Source organism: Sminthopsis crassicaudata, chromosome 2, assembly GCF_048593235.1.
Source record: "Sminthopsis crassicaudata isolate SCR6 chromosome 2, ASM4859323v1, whole genome shotgun sequence".
NCBI lineage: Eukaryota > Metazoa > Chordata > Mammalia > Dasyuromorphia > Dasyuridae > Sminthopsis > Sminthopsis crassicaudata.
In genome coordinates, this window is record NC_133618.1 from 137,669,941 (window position 1) to 137,688,088 (window position 18,148).

The window sequence follows — 18,148 nt, forward strand, 5'->3', positions numbered from 1 at the left end:
AACTATTTTTCCTGTGATCACAAGTTCCAAGGCCTCTCTGCCTTAGCTGATGGGAAGGTTGGTGATAGACAAACATATTGATGTTAGTTCTACTTTACATTTTATTTTCCCAAAAAATTTTTATTAGGAAAACAGCAGCAGACACAATACAAAAAGAGGATTGTCTATAAATGTGTTTTAAATATTTTTCAAAATTGATTTCTTTAATAAAATATATTTTATGTCCCTCCTACCTCCTCCCCACATTGCAGGAGAGTAAGGTGTAAGGAGTGGGAAAGCTATAACAGATATCTGTAGTCAAGTAAAGAAGTAATCACCTCTGATGAGGTAGGGTAGCATGTTTCCTGTCAGTTCAGGAATTGTAATTGTTTTCCTTTTTTGTCATCTTTGCCTTTCCAATGGGTGTGAAATGGAACCTCACATTGTTTTGAATTATTTTGCTTTAAATTCCTCTTATCATTAGTCATCTGGAGCATTTTTTATAGGTTGGACTAGTTATAGTTATAGACTGGATTTCTTCCCTTGAGAACTGTCTCTATTCTTTGACAATTTATGAATTCAAAAATGGCTCTTGTTCTTTCCCTATGTGTCTTAGAAATAGTAACAATAATAATAATTAACAGGTACATGGCACTTTTAAAGTTTGCTAACTTTTGCAAATATCATCTAATTTGATTCTCACATCAACCCTGGGATGGAAGTAAGCTCTATTAATACTCCTAATTTACAGATAAAGAAAGTGTTGCTGCCACAAGTGACTTGCCCCTGGGCCACATAGCTAAGAAAATAGTTAAGGGTGGATCAGAGAAATCTGATGGAGAGATGTTTTTGCCCAGTTGACTATCGTTGTTTAATCCCGACAACTTTTAATTTTATATAGTAATTGTCCATTTATCTTTAACCTTTATTTGGTCAAGGACTCATCCTATATCTATACTTGTGAAGTCTATCATTTCTCTTAGTTTATGAAATGATCTTTACAGGTACGTCAGATATTTATTTAGAATTTATTGTAGCATGTTCTATTAGATGTTTTTCTGCCAAATTGTGTTTCTTAGCATGTTAGTTGCATAGTCTTTACACCACTTTTTTGGCATACTCGTGATTATTTAACATTGCTGCTATGTTCAGTTGCTTCTGAGTCTTGAATACTTAATTTTTTCTACTGGTGAATTTTTCTTCTTTTTAAAATCAAATTGTACCCCCCAAAATTTTTTTTTTATTACTAGTTTGTGATATAGTTTGATATCTGAACTACTGAGCCTTGCCTTGAATTTAAAATTTTTTTTTTCTTTTTTACTTAAACAAGGAATAATGTATGTGCCTTGATTGAAATCTGTGATTTATCCTCAGAGCATTAGCCATTATTGTCTGACTATACAACTGACTTTAGGGGGTATTTTATTTTGTATAGTGTTTCTTTTCAAACTTACAAGAAACATTTTTGGTTATTGTTGACATCTGAAATTAGGGCTTTAGCTATGAAGCATATGGTATGTACCTTTGAAAACTAATTTTAATATAATAAAGAATTACTTTTAATCGATATTATTATTTGATTGGCAAATAACAAAATTATTTCATTTCTTATTTGCAGATCCAGACATTTAATGTGGAAGCACCATGCCAGACTGTGGAAGATTTAACGAATGGGGTTGTGATGGCCCAGGTGCTTCAAAAGATGTAAGACCTACGTAGTAGAAATTATGAAATATACATAATAATTCGGATATTGACTTTCTTAAAGATTCAAAAGGACTGACCTGATAAATTTGCTTTTAATATAGAAGTAAACTGTAGGTATGGAAAAATTTAGTTTTACACTATGCCTAATAGATCATTAAAAGGTGTAATTCCACATTGCATTTCAGAGAAACAAAGCTTTTTCTTGATGTCTAGCAAACTGGGAGGATTAACTTTATTGTTTTAGATAAGTGAATAGTTAAATTTTGGCATGGTAATGGTTAAAAATGTTTATGTAAGGGAATTCTAAATGTGAGTCAATACATGTATCTTAACAATAAAGACTAAGGTATGTGGCTATCTTTTAACCTAGTAATTTTGTTTTTATCTTAAGATAATTTTTTGAAAATTTAGGTTAACAAACCTGTGATGTGTTTTTGGTTTAATGTGATTTTGTGTTTGTGTTATATTAAATTTTCAGATCTTCCGTTTCTTAAATTCATGATTAGTTTTTATAAGCCCTTACACATAATTGGTACATCAGAAAGAAGTTTCTGGGTGTATTAAATTATGTTGTAAAATTAAGATCCTATGTTAAGAGTAATTGAATAGCTTTAACTGTAATTGATGGGATTGTTTGGATTTCATTTCCCTTTTAAAGTTCTTTTATTTAAGTTTCAAAGTATAATATCTTTACTCTCACAGACAGCTACTTATCATTCTCAAGATCTTGTGGTTTCTATCTCCCCAGCATCTTCTATGTACTTCTTTACACTCACATTGACAACACTTTAGGGCAACCTCCAGTCATCTCTTGCCTGAACAATTGCACTATCCTCCTACTACCTCAAGTTTCCATCTAGTCTAATTCATTTTCTGTACAGTTCAACAATGATTTTTCTAGAATACTGGTCCTACCTTGTCACGCCTATATTTAATATACTACAGGTGACTCCCTGTTACTTCTGTGATCAAATACAAACTTTTTTGGACAGTAAAAACCTTTCCCTTTGTGATCTCTTTTTACATATCATTCCTTTTCATAAATGCTCCATTTGAACCATTTAAGTCTCTATTTTTCACACATCACCTTACTCTCATTATTATGCCTTTGTATTGACTATCACTCATAAATAGAATGCTCTCTCACATTTGTTTTTTGGATCCCTTAGTTTTCTTATAATTCAAGTACATCTTATGTGATGTCTTTCTTGATCTCTCCAGTCCTGTAGTTGTTAGTATTCTCTCTCAAGTATTCATTTCACATTTCACATAGAAAGGGTTACATGTATGGATGGCACCTAACATGTTCCAAAAGCTATGGTAATTACTTTTTAAAGTATTTTGTTTAATCCAGACAAAAACCCTGTGAGATAGCTGCTTTTATTATTCCCATTTTACAGTTGAGGAAAGAGTCAAATTGAAGTTAAATATTAGTGTCCCAGGGCAGATTTTAATTCAGGCCTTCATGTGTATATATTGAACCAATTGTAGGTACTTCATAAAGTGTTTGTTGACTGATTGAAACACTTGAAACTTTGGTCTTATTTCTCAAAAGAAATTCATTCGAAATGTGTGAATCATTCTTTACTGTGTCCATTACTTCCTGTTAGCAAGTAGATGGAACGCTTCTTCATAGATCCTGTGAAATTTTGGTTTGTCATTGCATTGACCAGCATTCTTTAAGTCTTTTTTAATTGTTTATTTTTATGATGTTACCAAACAAATTGGTCTCTAGGTTTTGTTTACTTCACCCTAAATCAGTTCATATAAGCTTTCCTAGGCTTCCTTTTGTTATTTCTTACAGTAGAATGTTATTCCATTATACTCATTTACCATGATTTGTTCAAACATTTCTCAATTGATGAAAATCTTGTAATGTCAGAGAAACTGAGGCAAGACAGATTGGTTTTTAATATTTTAAATTTAGACTAGCTGACTGCATGGGATTCTTTATAGGGTTTTGACTATCAGGGAAACAAAGGCATGGGGGCGAGAACACTGGATGAATCGATAAGCCATGATTCCAAGAAAGGATCATAACTTAGTCTTAACAGGATAATTAAGGGTAAGGTGGGGTGAGGACCCCATAGGGTGAGTGGATAAGATAAGAATGTTGAAGGCAGGAGACAGTGAGGCAAGAGGCAATACTCAAAACAGAGGGGGAATTGTCCCAGCAAAGACTTGAGGTAAGTTACCTGGAGTTTCACGATACAAAGGAATGTGAGAGTGACCAGAGTTCCAAGATTTCAATTTTCCCAGTCATAATGGGGCAAGGAGGGAGGGGGGAATGGCCAAAATAATTTTATGCAGGACATAGCATAATAATTTTAATAATTCAGGGCATAACAATCCCTTTTCTTTCTAGTTCTCTGCTATTGTTGTAATTCCAGAGAAACAAGACAGATTAGTTTTTGATTTTGTAAATGTGGAGAGTTTAGATTAGCCAACCAAATCCAACTCATGTTCAAAAAATCATTTGATCCTGATCAACTGAGTCAGGCAACTTTTAAAGAGTCCTTAGCAGGATACAGAAGCTGAGAAGGCAGTTAGTCTTAACATTTTACAGCTGTTGTCTTTACTTCACAGAGAGAGAAGAGTTAACCTAGTATTTACAGCCTTGGATTATGGCTCAGTTCCTATCAAGGACTTCTACTTAGGGCATAGGCATGAACAGAGTTAACATAATTCTCCTCCAAGGTAGTTTTGGACAAGGATGGAGTCAGAGTGGTGCGCACATGGATCATTGTTTTTCTTTTCTATCCTTCACTGTATCACAATGACATAAGACTCAATTTCGAGTCTTAATGATGGAGGGGGGAGTTGAGAAGGGGACCCCAAAAGGTGGAGTCACAGACCAATTTCCTGAGGTGTCTCATAAAAATTTGTAGTCTTGAACCCATTTCCTAATCTAGGGGCAAAGTTTTATTGCAATTGTAATGCCAATTGCAGTGGGCTAAATTCCAAAAGAAATTAGCAGAATGCTAAGAGAGGGAGGGCCCTTTTATCCCTGCTTTCTATCATTGGCATGCTAATTCTATGGCCCAGAGGTAGAGCCCAGAGCCAGGAGTGGTCCCCACTTTTGGTTCTTGCTGATCCAGAGATTATCTTTATTTTTGTTTGTTTGTTTTTGCTGAGGCAATTGGGATTAAGTGATTTGCCCAGGGTCACACAGCAAGGAAGTATTATGTGTTTGAGGCTCAAATCCTCCTGACTTCAAAGGCCCTGAGATTATCCCTATTGCTTTAGAAGTTTGGTCTATGAGACTATCCCCAGGCCAGAAGCTATCTGCTCAGTCTGCTGTACTTATATTGGGAGTGTGGGAAGTCTCTGAAGCAGATTCCAAAGCCAGAAGATTTAGATTACTGATTTGTTAGAACAGAAGTCCTCTTAAAATCTGGGGAACTTCAAAATCATTACTATTTACATCACTCTTATAATACATTTTATACTTAATGATGCTTTCCTCTTTGATCACTTAGTCATAAGCTCTGTACAGTTTAGTAGTAACTTTTGAGGCATAATTCCAAATTCTTTACAGAATCCTGGATCAATCCTCAGTTCCACCAGTAATTCATTATTGTGTTTGTTTCCCAACCTCCATATTAACGATAACTTTCCATTATTAATAAGTTACATTTGTATGTATGAGATGAAACCTGAGATGAATGAAAAGTCTGAGAGAGACTTTGTGGGTAATTAATAACCAAATTTTTTTATTATAGCTTATTTTTTTAAATTTATATATATATTTTTATAATATTATCCCTTGTGTTCATTTTTCCAAATTATCCCCTCCCTCCCTCCACTTCCTCCCCCCATGACAGGTAATCCCATACATTTTACATGTGTTACAATATAACCTAGATACAATATATGTGTGTAAATACCATTTTCTTGTTGCACATTAAGTATTAGCTTCCGAAGGTGTAAGTAACCTGGGTAGACAGACAGTAGTGCTAACAATTTACATTCACTATCCAGTGTTCCTTCTCTGGGTGTAGTTATTTCTGTCCATCATTGATCAACTGGAAGTGAGTTGGATCTTCTTTATGTTGAAGATATCCACCTCCATCAGAATACTTCTTCATACAGCATTGAAGTGTACAGCGATCTTCTGGTTCTATTCACTTCACTCAGCATCAGTTGATGTAAGTCTCTCCAAGCCTCTCTGTATTCCTCCTGCTGGTCATTTCTTACAGAGCAATAATATTCCATAACCTTCATATACCATAATTTACCCAACCATTCTCCAATTGATGGGCATCCATTCAACTTCCAGTTTCTAGCTACAACAAAAAGAGCTGCCACAAACATTTTGGCACATACAGGTCCCTTTCCGCTCTTTAGTATTTCTTTGGGATATAATCCCAATAACAGCAATGCTGGGTCAAAGGGTATGCACAGTTTGATAACTTTTTGGGCATAGTTCCAAATTGCTCTCCAGACTGGATTCTTTCACAACTCCACCAACAATGTATCAGTGTCCCAGTTTTCCCACATCCCTTCCAACTTAACTAATCTGACAGGTGTGTAGTGGTATCTTAGAGTTGTCTTAATTTGCATTTCTCTGATCAGTAGTGATTTGGAACACTCTTTCATATGAGTGGAAATAGTTTCAATTTCATCATCTGAGAATTATCTGTTCATATCCTTTAACCATTTATCAATTGGAGAATGAATAACCAATTTTTTAATCAAGGTAACTAATAATAAATTTATAGTCAGTAGTTTTTCTCACTAATCAAAAAACATAAAGAGACTGCTTTTAGAAAAGCACCTGTCTCTGCCAGGTGAAAATCAGCCCTGATTGGTGAACAGTTAACAGGAGTGTGGGCTAAAAGTTTTCAGCTCTTCCTGTTGAGAATGTAGGCTGGTTATGAGATTCAGCTATCTCCAATAATCTGGACAAAGGAATCCATCTCAGTCCAGACCACTTGGTTTTCTCCTTTCTCCTTACTGAGCCTAAATTCCAGTGGTGAGGTTACAGGGGCATGAATTCATTGCTTTGCGCAATTAGATTAAATTATGTTTACACTTTAAACAGAAACCGAAGTAAGGTCTCTTAGTTGGTCCAAGGACATAGGAGCATATACAATCTCTTCTATCAGTCATATCATTCAGATACTGGCTGACTAACTCACAGGGACTGGTCTCTGAATGAGAAAATAAAAACCTGAATCCTAATTAATAATGGTGATGAGGTTCCTTGCAGGGTCGGGAATTGTGGGAACCCTCTTCTGCTTGGTACAGGTCCTTCATAAATGACCTGAAAAGTTAAACTGGCAAAAGAAGTTTATTATTAGAACTGAGAAGTCAGCTTTTGCAGGCTGACTTCCTTCCTGACAGAGAAGTAAAGATCTAGCAGAGAAATCCTGACAGAGGGGTGAATAGGGTCCGGTTAGAGAAATAGTTGAAAGAGTTTTTATAAAAGAGGGAGTAACGCTGAAAAGAGAATGTCTTTTCAACAGACAGGGAGTTGCAACTATGCCAAGGAGAGAAAGAGAGAGAGGTTCCTTGGCATGGCATGTTAGGTCCTTTGCAAGGGATTGAGCTGAAGGGAAGCTTGTTTATGGGCAGGTCTTGGTGCGCACTGGCACAATTTGAGCTGGCATCAGAATAAGAATCTTGGAATTGAATGAGTGTCCCTGGACTAATTTCCAACTCAGTAGAGTTCTCGATCTCCAGGATGGGCTAAGTAGGAGAGTAGTCCTGGACTCAACCCAGATAACAGAATGAGACCATTTATCTTGATTCCCCTGGGCAGGTCTCTCAGGGGAGATCTTCTCTGAGGAACTTTCCCAAGCTTTCCCCCCAAAGGCCAAGAGAAAGAGAGTGAGAGTTTTGGGGCTCCCCTTGTCAGTGGGTTATTAATACTATTTTATATTATTCAAATCTTTTAATTTGCATCCTTATTAAAATTTTAGAGCATTTTACATGAATTTATTTCAATTTGATTTTTTAATTTAACAAGCAATTCATTAAATCCTTACCATGAGCTAGACACTATACTATGTGTTAGGGATATAGTGCAAAATAAAAATTATTCTGTTCCCTCAAAGACCTTATGGGAGGGAATAACATCTACACAGATAAGTGAATACATGATAATTTATAGAGGAGAAAAATGCCTCTGTAGGAAGTAAGGAGTAATGGTCAAGAAAGGCCTCCTGATGGAGGTTAAGGGAAGGCAGTATCAGAAGTGAAATGGGAGTTCTTTCTAGGTAGATGGACAGCATCTCCAGAGCTGCAAGCAGAGGAGAGGAATTGTCTATTTGAGGCTTAGCAATTGAATGACATGAAATAAGTGATGAGGAGTAAACACTGGAATCTCTAAAACGTCATTTCACTAGTGATAGGGTCAGACCTGTGCTTTAGGAAGATTATTTTGACATCTATGAAGAGAAAAAAGATGAGAAACTGACTGTGCAGAGATAAATTGAACACAATAGGAAACAAGGAAATCACCCAAAAGTAGAGAACCCAGGATAATTAAAAGACTTTTATGATAATCCAAATCCAATACTCTTATTACACAAGGGTGTTGGTAGTGTAGATAGAGAGAAGGGAGCAGATGCAAAAAAACATTATGGAAGGAAAGTGGAAAACTGGTTATGGGGGCAATGAGAGATCATTGTAAAGTGTTTATGGTGTCTGGCATATATATTAAGTGCTATAAGAGTATGGACTTATTAATAGCAAAAGACACGTTTAAAAAAAAAGAGCAAATTTTGAGGGAAAGGAAGTGAGTTCTTTTGAATCAAGATTAAATTAGAGGCTAATTTCCTTTCAGTCTTTAATGTAAGAAATTTCATTGAGATCCCAGAGGCATCTCAGGTAGAAGAAATATAAAGGTACAAGATGAAAAAATAAAGCAGGAAGAACACCAGAAAAAAAGAAAAACAGAGGCAAGCAGAAGAAATAAGTAGGGGAAAAAGTCAGGGAATTGGAATGGAAACCAATTTACCAGCATTTTCCTTTGCTACCTCTTCCACTTTTGTTCTTTTCCCTCCTTATGTATTTGCTTATAGCTTTAATTGTTGCGCACCTTTTTGTGAGGTCCATTAGTCAGTAACTGTTTTTATACACAAGTTTGAGGTGCTTTTGGACAATCAAGGTAGAAATTCTCAGAGCTTCATTAGTGATTTGGGACTTGAGTTCAAGAAATAATTTTATAGGAGTAATCTTGTTTAACCCATCATATTTTATGATAAAGTCATTGAAGCACAGTAAAGTCAAGTGATTTCCTCTTGGTCTTCAAGGCATAAGTGGCAGGGTCTGAGTTCCAACCTTGGCTGCACAGAAAAGAAAGAATCAGGATACAAGTTAATGCTAAATGCATTTCCTACAGTAAATATCTGAACTTGATGTTCCCCAATTCAGTGAACTCCACAGTGTAAGCAATTGGCTTTCTACTGCTCTTCACATGCAACATTCCTCCTTTAAGCCTTTGCTTTGACTTTTCCTTGTGTCTAGAATATACTGCAGTCCTCACAGTCCACTCTTTAGTGTCCCACTTCCCTTTTAGATAATACCTAACCTTTGCTAATTCCGCTTTCCTTTTCCTTTCAAAATAACCCTGTATTTATTTTGTGTGTCCTATTAAATTGCAGATTTACATATATGCACATTTACAATTCTCTGTTAAAATGTTTAATTTGAACGAATATATACATATTTCATATATATTGATGGTTCAGAATTTATCCTATGTCATTGTAATGTGTCACTGAACTTATTTTGGAGGTGATTTATATTTTATTTTTGAGAATTTGAAATGTACCAAAGTATTTTGAAAAAAAACATTGATGTAGACCATATAATGGATATCCTTTCTTTGCCATGGCTTAACTTTTTCATGTCTATAACTTTAAGGAAGTAGTGATATACCTGGGCTTTCCTGTGGTTTATTTGCTATGAATTTAGCAGTTTGCTTCACTTACATTGTCTTAGTTCTTTTTAGATCCTGTGAGTTCTAGTTTGAACTGCTCTAGGCTGAGCCCCACAAATTCTCCCTGTGGAATCAGTTTTAAGGTCTTTCTAGATCCTAGACTTCCTCCCTCCTCCTTTCCTTTCTTCTTTCTTTCTTCTCTCCCTCCATCCTTGTCTCTTCTTCGCTCCCCAACTTTTTTCTCTTTTCTCTCTCCTTTCTTTGCTTCGTACTTCCTTTCTTGTTTCCTCTAGCCTTTCCTTCTCTCTCCCTTTCCCCCTTTCCCTCTTTTTCTTTCTCAAAGACATTTGCAATAATAGTAATATTGAGTATTTAGAAGCTTGAAATAAGAATAGGGGCACCACACTAGTTATAGATTGAGTTTCCTTGAAGTATAGCCAGTTAATTTAATCTGCTTGTCTTTTTTTAAGTATAGGACATGTAATAATAATTACATATCTTATAAAGATCTACACATATGTCTATAGACTTTTTAAAGGTTGTACTTCTCCAGTTGATAGATTCTAATATGATCTCCCTCTGTTGATGAATTGTGTGAGATTTTAAGCTTTTCTGTATAATATTTAAACCTCAGTTGTTAATAAGTCTAACTCATTATTACCTGAAATATTCTAGCAAGCACACATGCAGTGTGCTTCATCTCATCCCCATTCCTTTTCTCATTCCCTTATCCCCAGACTGTTTTCTGGCCAGATTCTAGGACCCAACAAAAGGAGACACTACATAAAATCCTTCTCTCCTTTCCCCCCCAACCTTACCTTGTTCTTTTGGCTAAATGTTATTCTTTCACTCCCATATAGAAGTGGATTCAGAGTATCTACTCAAATTCCAAACTCCTTCTCTCTTTCTAAATTGTGGGTGAGTTAGGTTTCCATTTTCCAGCCTTCTGTGGAATGATATGGACATTCAAACCATTGGTTTAGTAATCATCAACTGTAATGCCTTTGGTAACATAGTAGACCACTTGGCCTTAGAATATGCAGGCCTTGCCATTTTACCTGCCAATTACCATAAGGATATCCTGAGCCTTTCCAACAGTATTCATTTGCTCCCTTAGAACTACCAGACCTTTCCAGATGCCCTGCAGTTGACTCATGTTATCTCTGAATTAGAATGGCTTTGAACTTTAGCATTGATCAAGTAGGGTTGCAGATAAGCTGTGGCATTTGATCATATCAATTTATCAGCTTGAGCAGGAGTTAAAATGGTTTGTGTTTCATCTTACCAAGATCTTCATGTACTTGAGTGTGGAATAAAGCATCTGATTTACCTTCGTAACCAAAATGAATTGACAGTTCATAGAGCAGTGGAGAATAATTGAATTACTCTAAGGGGGGAAAGTGCTGGCCAAGTTTGGCAATTTACTGGGGCTGGAGTGGGAGGGAACAGAATTTCACACTTAAAAAAAATTCATTCTTTTATTTTAGATACCAGAGTTGGATTCTTTACTAAGGTTAATTGAGCAGTTTCTGTTTATAACATTTTGCTATAAATAAGGGTGGGTTGTTGTTTTTTTTCCCTTTTTATTCATTTAGTGCTTCTCTTTTTGTGCCTTAAACCTTCTGGATACCATTTATTAATTGACCAGAATATGACTGTATTTTAAAATAATGAAGAGCATTATTTTCTGGTCAAAAAGTTTCAATTTATTTAGGTATTTTTGCAAACTAATAACAGGATAAAGTATTCAGATTCGGAACTGAATGAAAATTTGATGAATTATGTAGAGTACTCTTCTAATAGGTATGGGGGAAATGGCAAGGCTGTATGCTCTTAAACCCAGGATTGTGCACTCATGATTCGCAAATTAACCTTCTATACAAGCCCCATACCTCTGTGCATGTGGACAGTGCCATGTGATTTTGGTTACATTAATTTGATTATTGTTACAGAAACAAGATTGTTTGGGCATCTCTGTGTGTATATGTTGGAAATAGGAAAGATCATTTAAGAAACCCCCTATAAATTTACAACCAAATCTCAGCTATTTCTTGTTTCTCTTTTGGTAATGTCCAAGCTTGTAACTTAAAAACAAAAATTAGGTAATTTTAGTATAGTGCATGGCATATAGTAAATGCTTAATAAAATTATTTAAAAAAAAAACATGCATTCATTTATGTACAGTTTATAGGATATTTAGCCATTGTGATGTTGACTAGATAATCAGTATCCAAGGATGAGTCAGTTGGATTTTTTGTTCTTTCTTGAAATCTTCTCCATTAATTCATTTTTAGTTATCTCATCCTATTTGTATGCCTTGAACTGAAGCCATTGGTTTAAAGCTTTTTGAATTTGTTTCATAGTTGATGAGTTTTGTATCTGTTAAATAACTTTTTTTTTCCTTTATTAAAGCTTTTCACTTTTCAAAACATGCATGGACAATTCTTCTAGATTAGCTCTTGCAAAATCCCTTGTTCTAATTCCCCCCCGCCCCCAGATGTCTAACAGTCTAATACATGCTAAACATGTAAAAAACCTTTTCATACAAAGGAAAATTGCTCCAGTGTTGCTATTTTTGTTCTTGATATGTGAAATTCAGAAAAGACTAGAAAAGTCAGATACTCGTCCTTTAATGTATTTATAGCAGTTTTTATTATCCTTGATTTTGACTGAATTTTGTTTTGTAGGTGCTTTAAAACAATATATTTTACTCTACACCCTACCTACAAAAAAGTTGTCTACTTCTTTCTTTTGAATCAGGATTAAATTAGGGGCTAATTTCTTTTGCAGCCTTTAATGTAAGAAATTTCATTGAGACCCTAAAGGTCTCAATAATATATACCCAGAGGTACAAGATAAATAGAGGATAAAAAAATAGAGCAGAAGAAAAAAAAAAAAGGCGGCAAGTGGAAGAAATAGGTGGAGGGGGGGAACGGGAGGGAATTGTAATGGAAGGCAACTACCAACATTTTCCTTTGCTGCCTCTTGATTGTTGTTTCCAGTTTTGTTCTTTTCTCTTCTTATGTATTTATGCTTATGGCATTAATTGTTGCTCACCTTTTTGTGAGGTCCTCAGTCAGTAAATAAACATTAGATTCCTAAGCATTTAGGGTTATTGTAGTTTGTCCTTTTTTCCTAGAGGACCATGACATCAAAGAAATGATGCTATGACATGCAAATGAATTGGATTTAAGTGAGTGAGAACTGTATAAAGTCACCAGCATTACTTTCTCCTCCAAAGCCATCTGCAACATATAGATGGAACAACTGAAGATGGCCCTGGATGCAATAGGATACCTTGGGTCTTTTTAAACTAAGGTATTTATTTGCTTTCAGTTTGACTGAGGCAGTTCCAGTCAGTGATTAAGGCTAGGTAAGAAATAGGCCTCTTTTACAGAGGCCCCCCACCACCCCCCCAAAAAAAAAAAAAAGAAATCAGTCTGTGAGGGGAAGACCCTCAAAATAGAAATGATTGCTATTTATATACACCCTGAGCTAATCTGAGCCCAAACCATTATCCAGTGGGCTTGGCCTGCATCCTATTATTGATCTCAATCCATGAAAGCCAGAGTGATTTGAATTTAAGGCATGGTCCTAGCCCAAAAAGCCCAAGATACCTTGCAAGGTTTCAGCGATCAAATTTTATATTCCTTTGGTTCCAGCGCTTCCTCAGATTTCTTCCTCCACTTATTTTCTCTTCCATTTTAGTTTTGGGTTGACCAACAAGTCAAGTTTCTAAGTCCAACACTTCAACTTACTATACTTTTGATCCCATTTATAAATGCTTATTTCCTTTCCTCTTCCATTCTCTAATATCTCCTATCTTCTCCAGTAAATTGCCTATACTGTCTTACACCACTGTCTCTTACCTTTAGTTTCTCTCTATCAATTGACTTCTTCCCTGCAATCTACAAACATGAACAAATATTCACCATCCTTAAAGAAAGAAAAGAAACACCTTTTTTATCCTTCCTGCTAGCTGTCTTTTTGTATCTCTCCTCTCCTTTGTGACAAAACTTCTTAATAAAATTATCTACACTCATTGTTTTTTGCTTTTTCTCCTCTTATTCTCTTCTAAATTCTTTGGTATCTGGTTTCTAACTTCATCATTTAACTGAAATTATCCTATTCAAAGTTATCTATGATTTCTTAATTACCAAATCTAATGACCATTTCAAGAATTTGACACAATTACCTTTCCTGGACTATTCTCTCCTTTCTGTAGTTTTATGGGATTGCTCTCTTCTAGTTCTCCTGCCTGACCCAAAATTCCTCCAAGCTCTCCTTTGTTGATTTTTCACCCATGTCACAAACCAGAAATCATGGGCAGTCAATACTCTGTTCTGGATCCTCTTCCCTTCTCTTCTCCTCCTCCCTTCTCTTCTCTTCCTTCCCCCCTCCCCCCAATCATGGGTTCAGTTATCTCTCTGCAAATGATTACCATATCTACAAATCTATACCTAATCTTAGCTGAGCTATAGTCATATATTTCCAAATGTCTATTGGACATTAGTTATTATAATAGTAGTTATTATTCCACGTATCAAGACATTGAAGCCAATATGGGTGAAGTAATATTTCAGAACATACAGTTAGTATCTGAGACCCAATGTGAACTCAGGGCTTCCTGACTCTAGGTCCTGGGTCATTGTGCTACTTAACTGCTTATTTTAGTCTCATAACAACTCAAAAGAGTAGATAGGTATAATCTTTTTTTTACAGTTGAATAATTTGAGGCTTTCCTTGGAGAGGTTTAAGTGTCTCCCTAAGGACACACAGTTGGTAAGTAGGCAACCTAACCTTGAACCTAAGTTTTTTCCAAATCTAATTGTTCCTTCATTGTACCATTGATCTTAAACTCTAGCTTTAGTTTCTCAATATGGTGTAGTCAAGGGTAAATACGATTGGATACTTCACATATAGAATATAGATAATAATATTTGATCTAAAAATAGCCATCAGAAATTTAGATAATATATAAAATGCCTTCAAATATTAATGTACTATATCAATGCTAGTTTTTTGTTTATTTTGTATAAATTATGTGTGGGGTTTTTTCCCGAGAACTTTGAGAAACATATGTTCAGCTGTGTTCTTGGTGGTTGTGTGTGTGTGTGTGTGTGGTTTTTGGGGGGTTTTTTGGTGGTTGGTTTTTTTTTTAAGGGGAGGCAGTGTTTGTTTTTTGTATTTTTAGTTATGTCCTAAAATTTATATATCTTGAATTTATGATTGTTTTCTTATTTAAACAGAATGAGAAACTGTAGTTGAAGTTACATTCAAATAAGTATGCTAGGCAGGAAGCTATTGTACGTAAGTATCTTATGATATGTCTTGCCCAAGGTTATAAAGCTAGTTAATGATCTAAGGCAAGGTTTAAACAAGCATGTCCTGATTTTGTCCAGTGTCTGGAAATGTATATCACACTGTTTCTTCTGAGAGGAGAATGGTGCAGTGGAGAGAGAGCTAGTTTTGGAGGAAGTGGAAATGATTTTGAATCTAGATTCTTAATGACTTAGGGAACATTCTGTACCTCAGCTTCTCTTCTCAAAATGAAGAGATTGAACCAGAATTGAACCTCTTACAGCTCTAAATCTATAATCTTATGGTAAATGAAAAATCTGGTCATAAGAATATTGTGATTAGATAACTTGAAGCAGATTTTACAAAAACAACTTTTATGGATTATTTCTATCAGTTGGAAATAGTATTAACTGGGGCGTCTGCATAATACATTTGTAACCCAAATGTTATCACAGTTGCAAAATGCTTCATCATCCTAAAAGGAATATTAAAATTATATATTAAAATTAATTGTTTAGTGCTTTTCAAATTACTTTCATATGTGTTTTTAATTTCATCTTCATAAAATTTTTTATCATAGGTAAAATATACATTATTATGCTCATTTTATTCATGAAGTAATTGCTATGGAGGGTGAGCAAGTTTATCAAAGGCTTTGTAGCTGGAATATGATTTAGTGCTGGATTTAATGATTTTTCTGATTTCCAGTTCTATCATTTCCATTTCATTATTTTGTCTTTGCATACTATATTTTATATAACTTTCTTTAAAAAGAAATTGTAACCTAAATGTTATGATAACTGTTAATTAAAATATTTAAGTCAGGATAGGTCACTGTTGGGTTTGGTTTTGTTCCTGTTGTTTTTTTATTTCAATGACATTTTATTTTTTTTAAAATCCTACTATCTGGAAAAACAGGATATACAATATAGAATCATGCTCTGGTAATCAACCTCTCTGTACATTTTGTATTGTATACATACAATCCAGCATTTGAATAAGAGTTCAGCATTTAAATTAGGAATAAGGACTTTGAGTGATCTATGGGATACTGCAGTTAGTAGTATTTCTTAATTATTCCAAGTTCTGCACTATGATGCATTGTGTATTGAAATCAATGTTCTGCCTAAAAGTTAAAATAGCGGTTATCTGTGGTAAGAAAAAAACTGCTAATTTTGAAAACAAGATGTATCTTTGTGGATGTAAAATTTTCTTGGAAAGTCTACACAAACATTATCTTTTTGTTTCTCTTCTGAATACTAGTTCTTTTTACTGTTTCTAAAATAGCTTTAAATGGAAAGATTTTCTTAAGCACACTGGTACAGGTTCACACCAACAACATTCGAACATAGAAACATGTTAATTAGTTACTGTACAACTAGAAGCCCAATATATGAAGAGAATCAAATAATATCCAAGTTCTGTCATAGTAGTACCTGTTCTTTTGTATGGAGATGTTCTGAAAATGTAGAAAATATTTTAAAAATGTTTCCAGTTAGTTAACTGTGAGTTGTGCCATTTCTTGATAGCGAAGGAGTTTCTTCATAGGCTTACTGTAGTATAAGATAGGGATAAAATGAGCTAATCAAGGTAGACTACTGAGTTGGATGGGATTTTTTTGGATTTAAGAGAAAAGGCAATGTTAAATTCTTAAATATTTAAATATCTTGTGATTGTTATACAGGCATTTTACATCTGAAAATTCTAATAATTGAAGCAAAATGATCAGTTTCAATTAACCTGGTAATTGCCTAGGACTATACTTTTTTGCCAGGTGATCGTTGGCTATATAGCACTTTGGAACTACACTTTAAATGTCTATTCCTTAATAATATTTCAGAGTGGTTTAAAATAAGCCATGTTTCTTAATTTAACAATAGTGTTACTGAAAATAAGTCACCAGAAAATAAAAGTGAATTTTCCAGTTGTATATTACAAATTCTGATGTATTATTGCTGGTCTTCTTAGTATATGTTGTTCTTAGTTTAGAATTGGGTTGTTTTTTTTAAAGAATCTTAAAACCAATGTATTGTTGGTGTCTGATAACTCATTGTTCTTCAGTAAAGAAATTGATAATAAAAAATTTTTTTATCTTTTTTTTTTTTTTTTTTCCCCTAAAATAATGGTTTGCCTATCTTTTATTCAAATCCAGTAAATTTTTATTAAGGACCCAATTTGTGTTAAACGAGGCATACAAAAGCAAAACAGAAAAGGTTCTCGAAGTTGCTTATGTATTCCCAGTACAATCCCTTTTCCACTCCTTAATCACTTTTTCATATGCTTCCATCAAAGTCAACTTATACCCACACTTTCTGTCTTATCTATAGACCCCTTCTAACTGCCCTAAGAATGATACAGTATTCAAGAGTTATAAGTATCATCTAGGGATATACACACTTTAATCTTTAAATTATTATTTTTTTTTTAATTTCTTATTTAACTTTCTCTTGAGACTTGTGTATTTGAAGATCAAATTTTCGTGTTTTTTTAATAATAATTATAAAACATTTTTTGACAGTATATATGCATGACTAATTTTTTTTTTTATAACATTATCCCTTGTATTCATTTTTCCAAATTTTCCCCTCCCTCCTTCTACTCCCTCTCCTAGATGACAGGCGATCCCATACATTTTACATGTGTTACAATATAACCTAGATACAATATATGTGTGTAAATCCAATTTTCTTATTGCATGTTAAGTATTAGATTCCGAAGGTATAAGTAACCTGGATAGATAGACAGTAGTGCTAACAATTTACATTCACTTCCCAGTGTTCCTTCTCTGGGTGTAGTTGTTTCTGTCCATCATTGATCAACTGGAAGTGAGTTGGAGAAGATCAAATTTTCTCTTTACTTCTGATCTTTTCATTAGAAATGATTGAAAGTCCCCAATTTCTTTGAATCCAACTTTTTCCCTAAAAGATTATGTTCAGTTTTGCTGGATAGTTGATTCTTAGCTGTAATCCAAGCTCTTTTGCTTTTTGGAATATGATCCTTAAATGTGAAAGCTGTTACTAAAGTCCTGAGTAATCCTGACTATTGCTCCTTGATCTTGGAGTTTTAATTTTGGGATCTCTTTTCAGAAGCTGATCAGTAGATTTTTTTTTCAATAACTATTTTGCTCTGTGATTCTAGGATAACAGACATTTTCCCTTGATATTTTCTTGAAAAATGTTATTCAGGCCCTTTTTTGGGTCATGGCTTTCAATAATTCTTAAATTATTTCTTCTGCATCTGTTTTCTAGATAATTTGTTTTTCCAATGAGGTAG

The 18,148-nt window shown here is 34.5% G+C and overlaps 1 protein-coding gene across 2 annotated transcripts in view; it reads left to right on the top strand.

Moving 5' to 3' along the window:
* Window positions 1-18,148, top strand: part of HOOK3 (hook microtubule tethering protein 3) — a 97,931-nt gene that overhangs the window by 8,761 nt on the left and 71,022 nt on the right. For both annotated transcript variants that reach the window (XM_074287386.1, XM_074287387.1), the window contains exon 2: window positions 1,598-1,683. In XM_074287386.1, coding sequence (XP_074143487.1) covers window positions 1,598-1,683 — 86 coding nt within the window. The remainder of the gene's footprint in view (window positions 1-1,597; window positions 1,684-18,148) is intronic.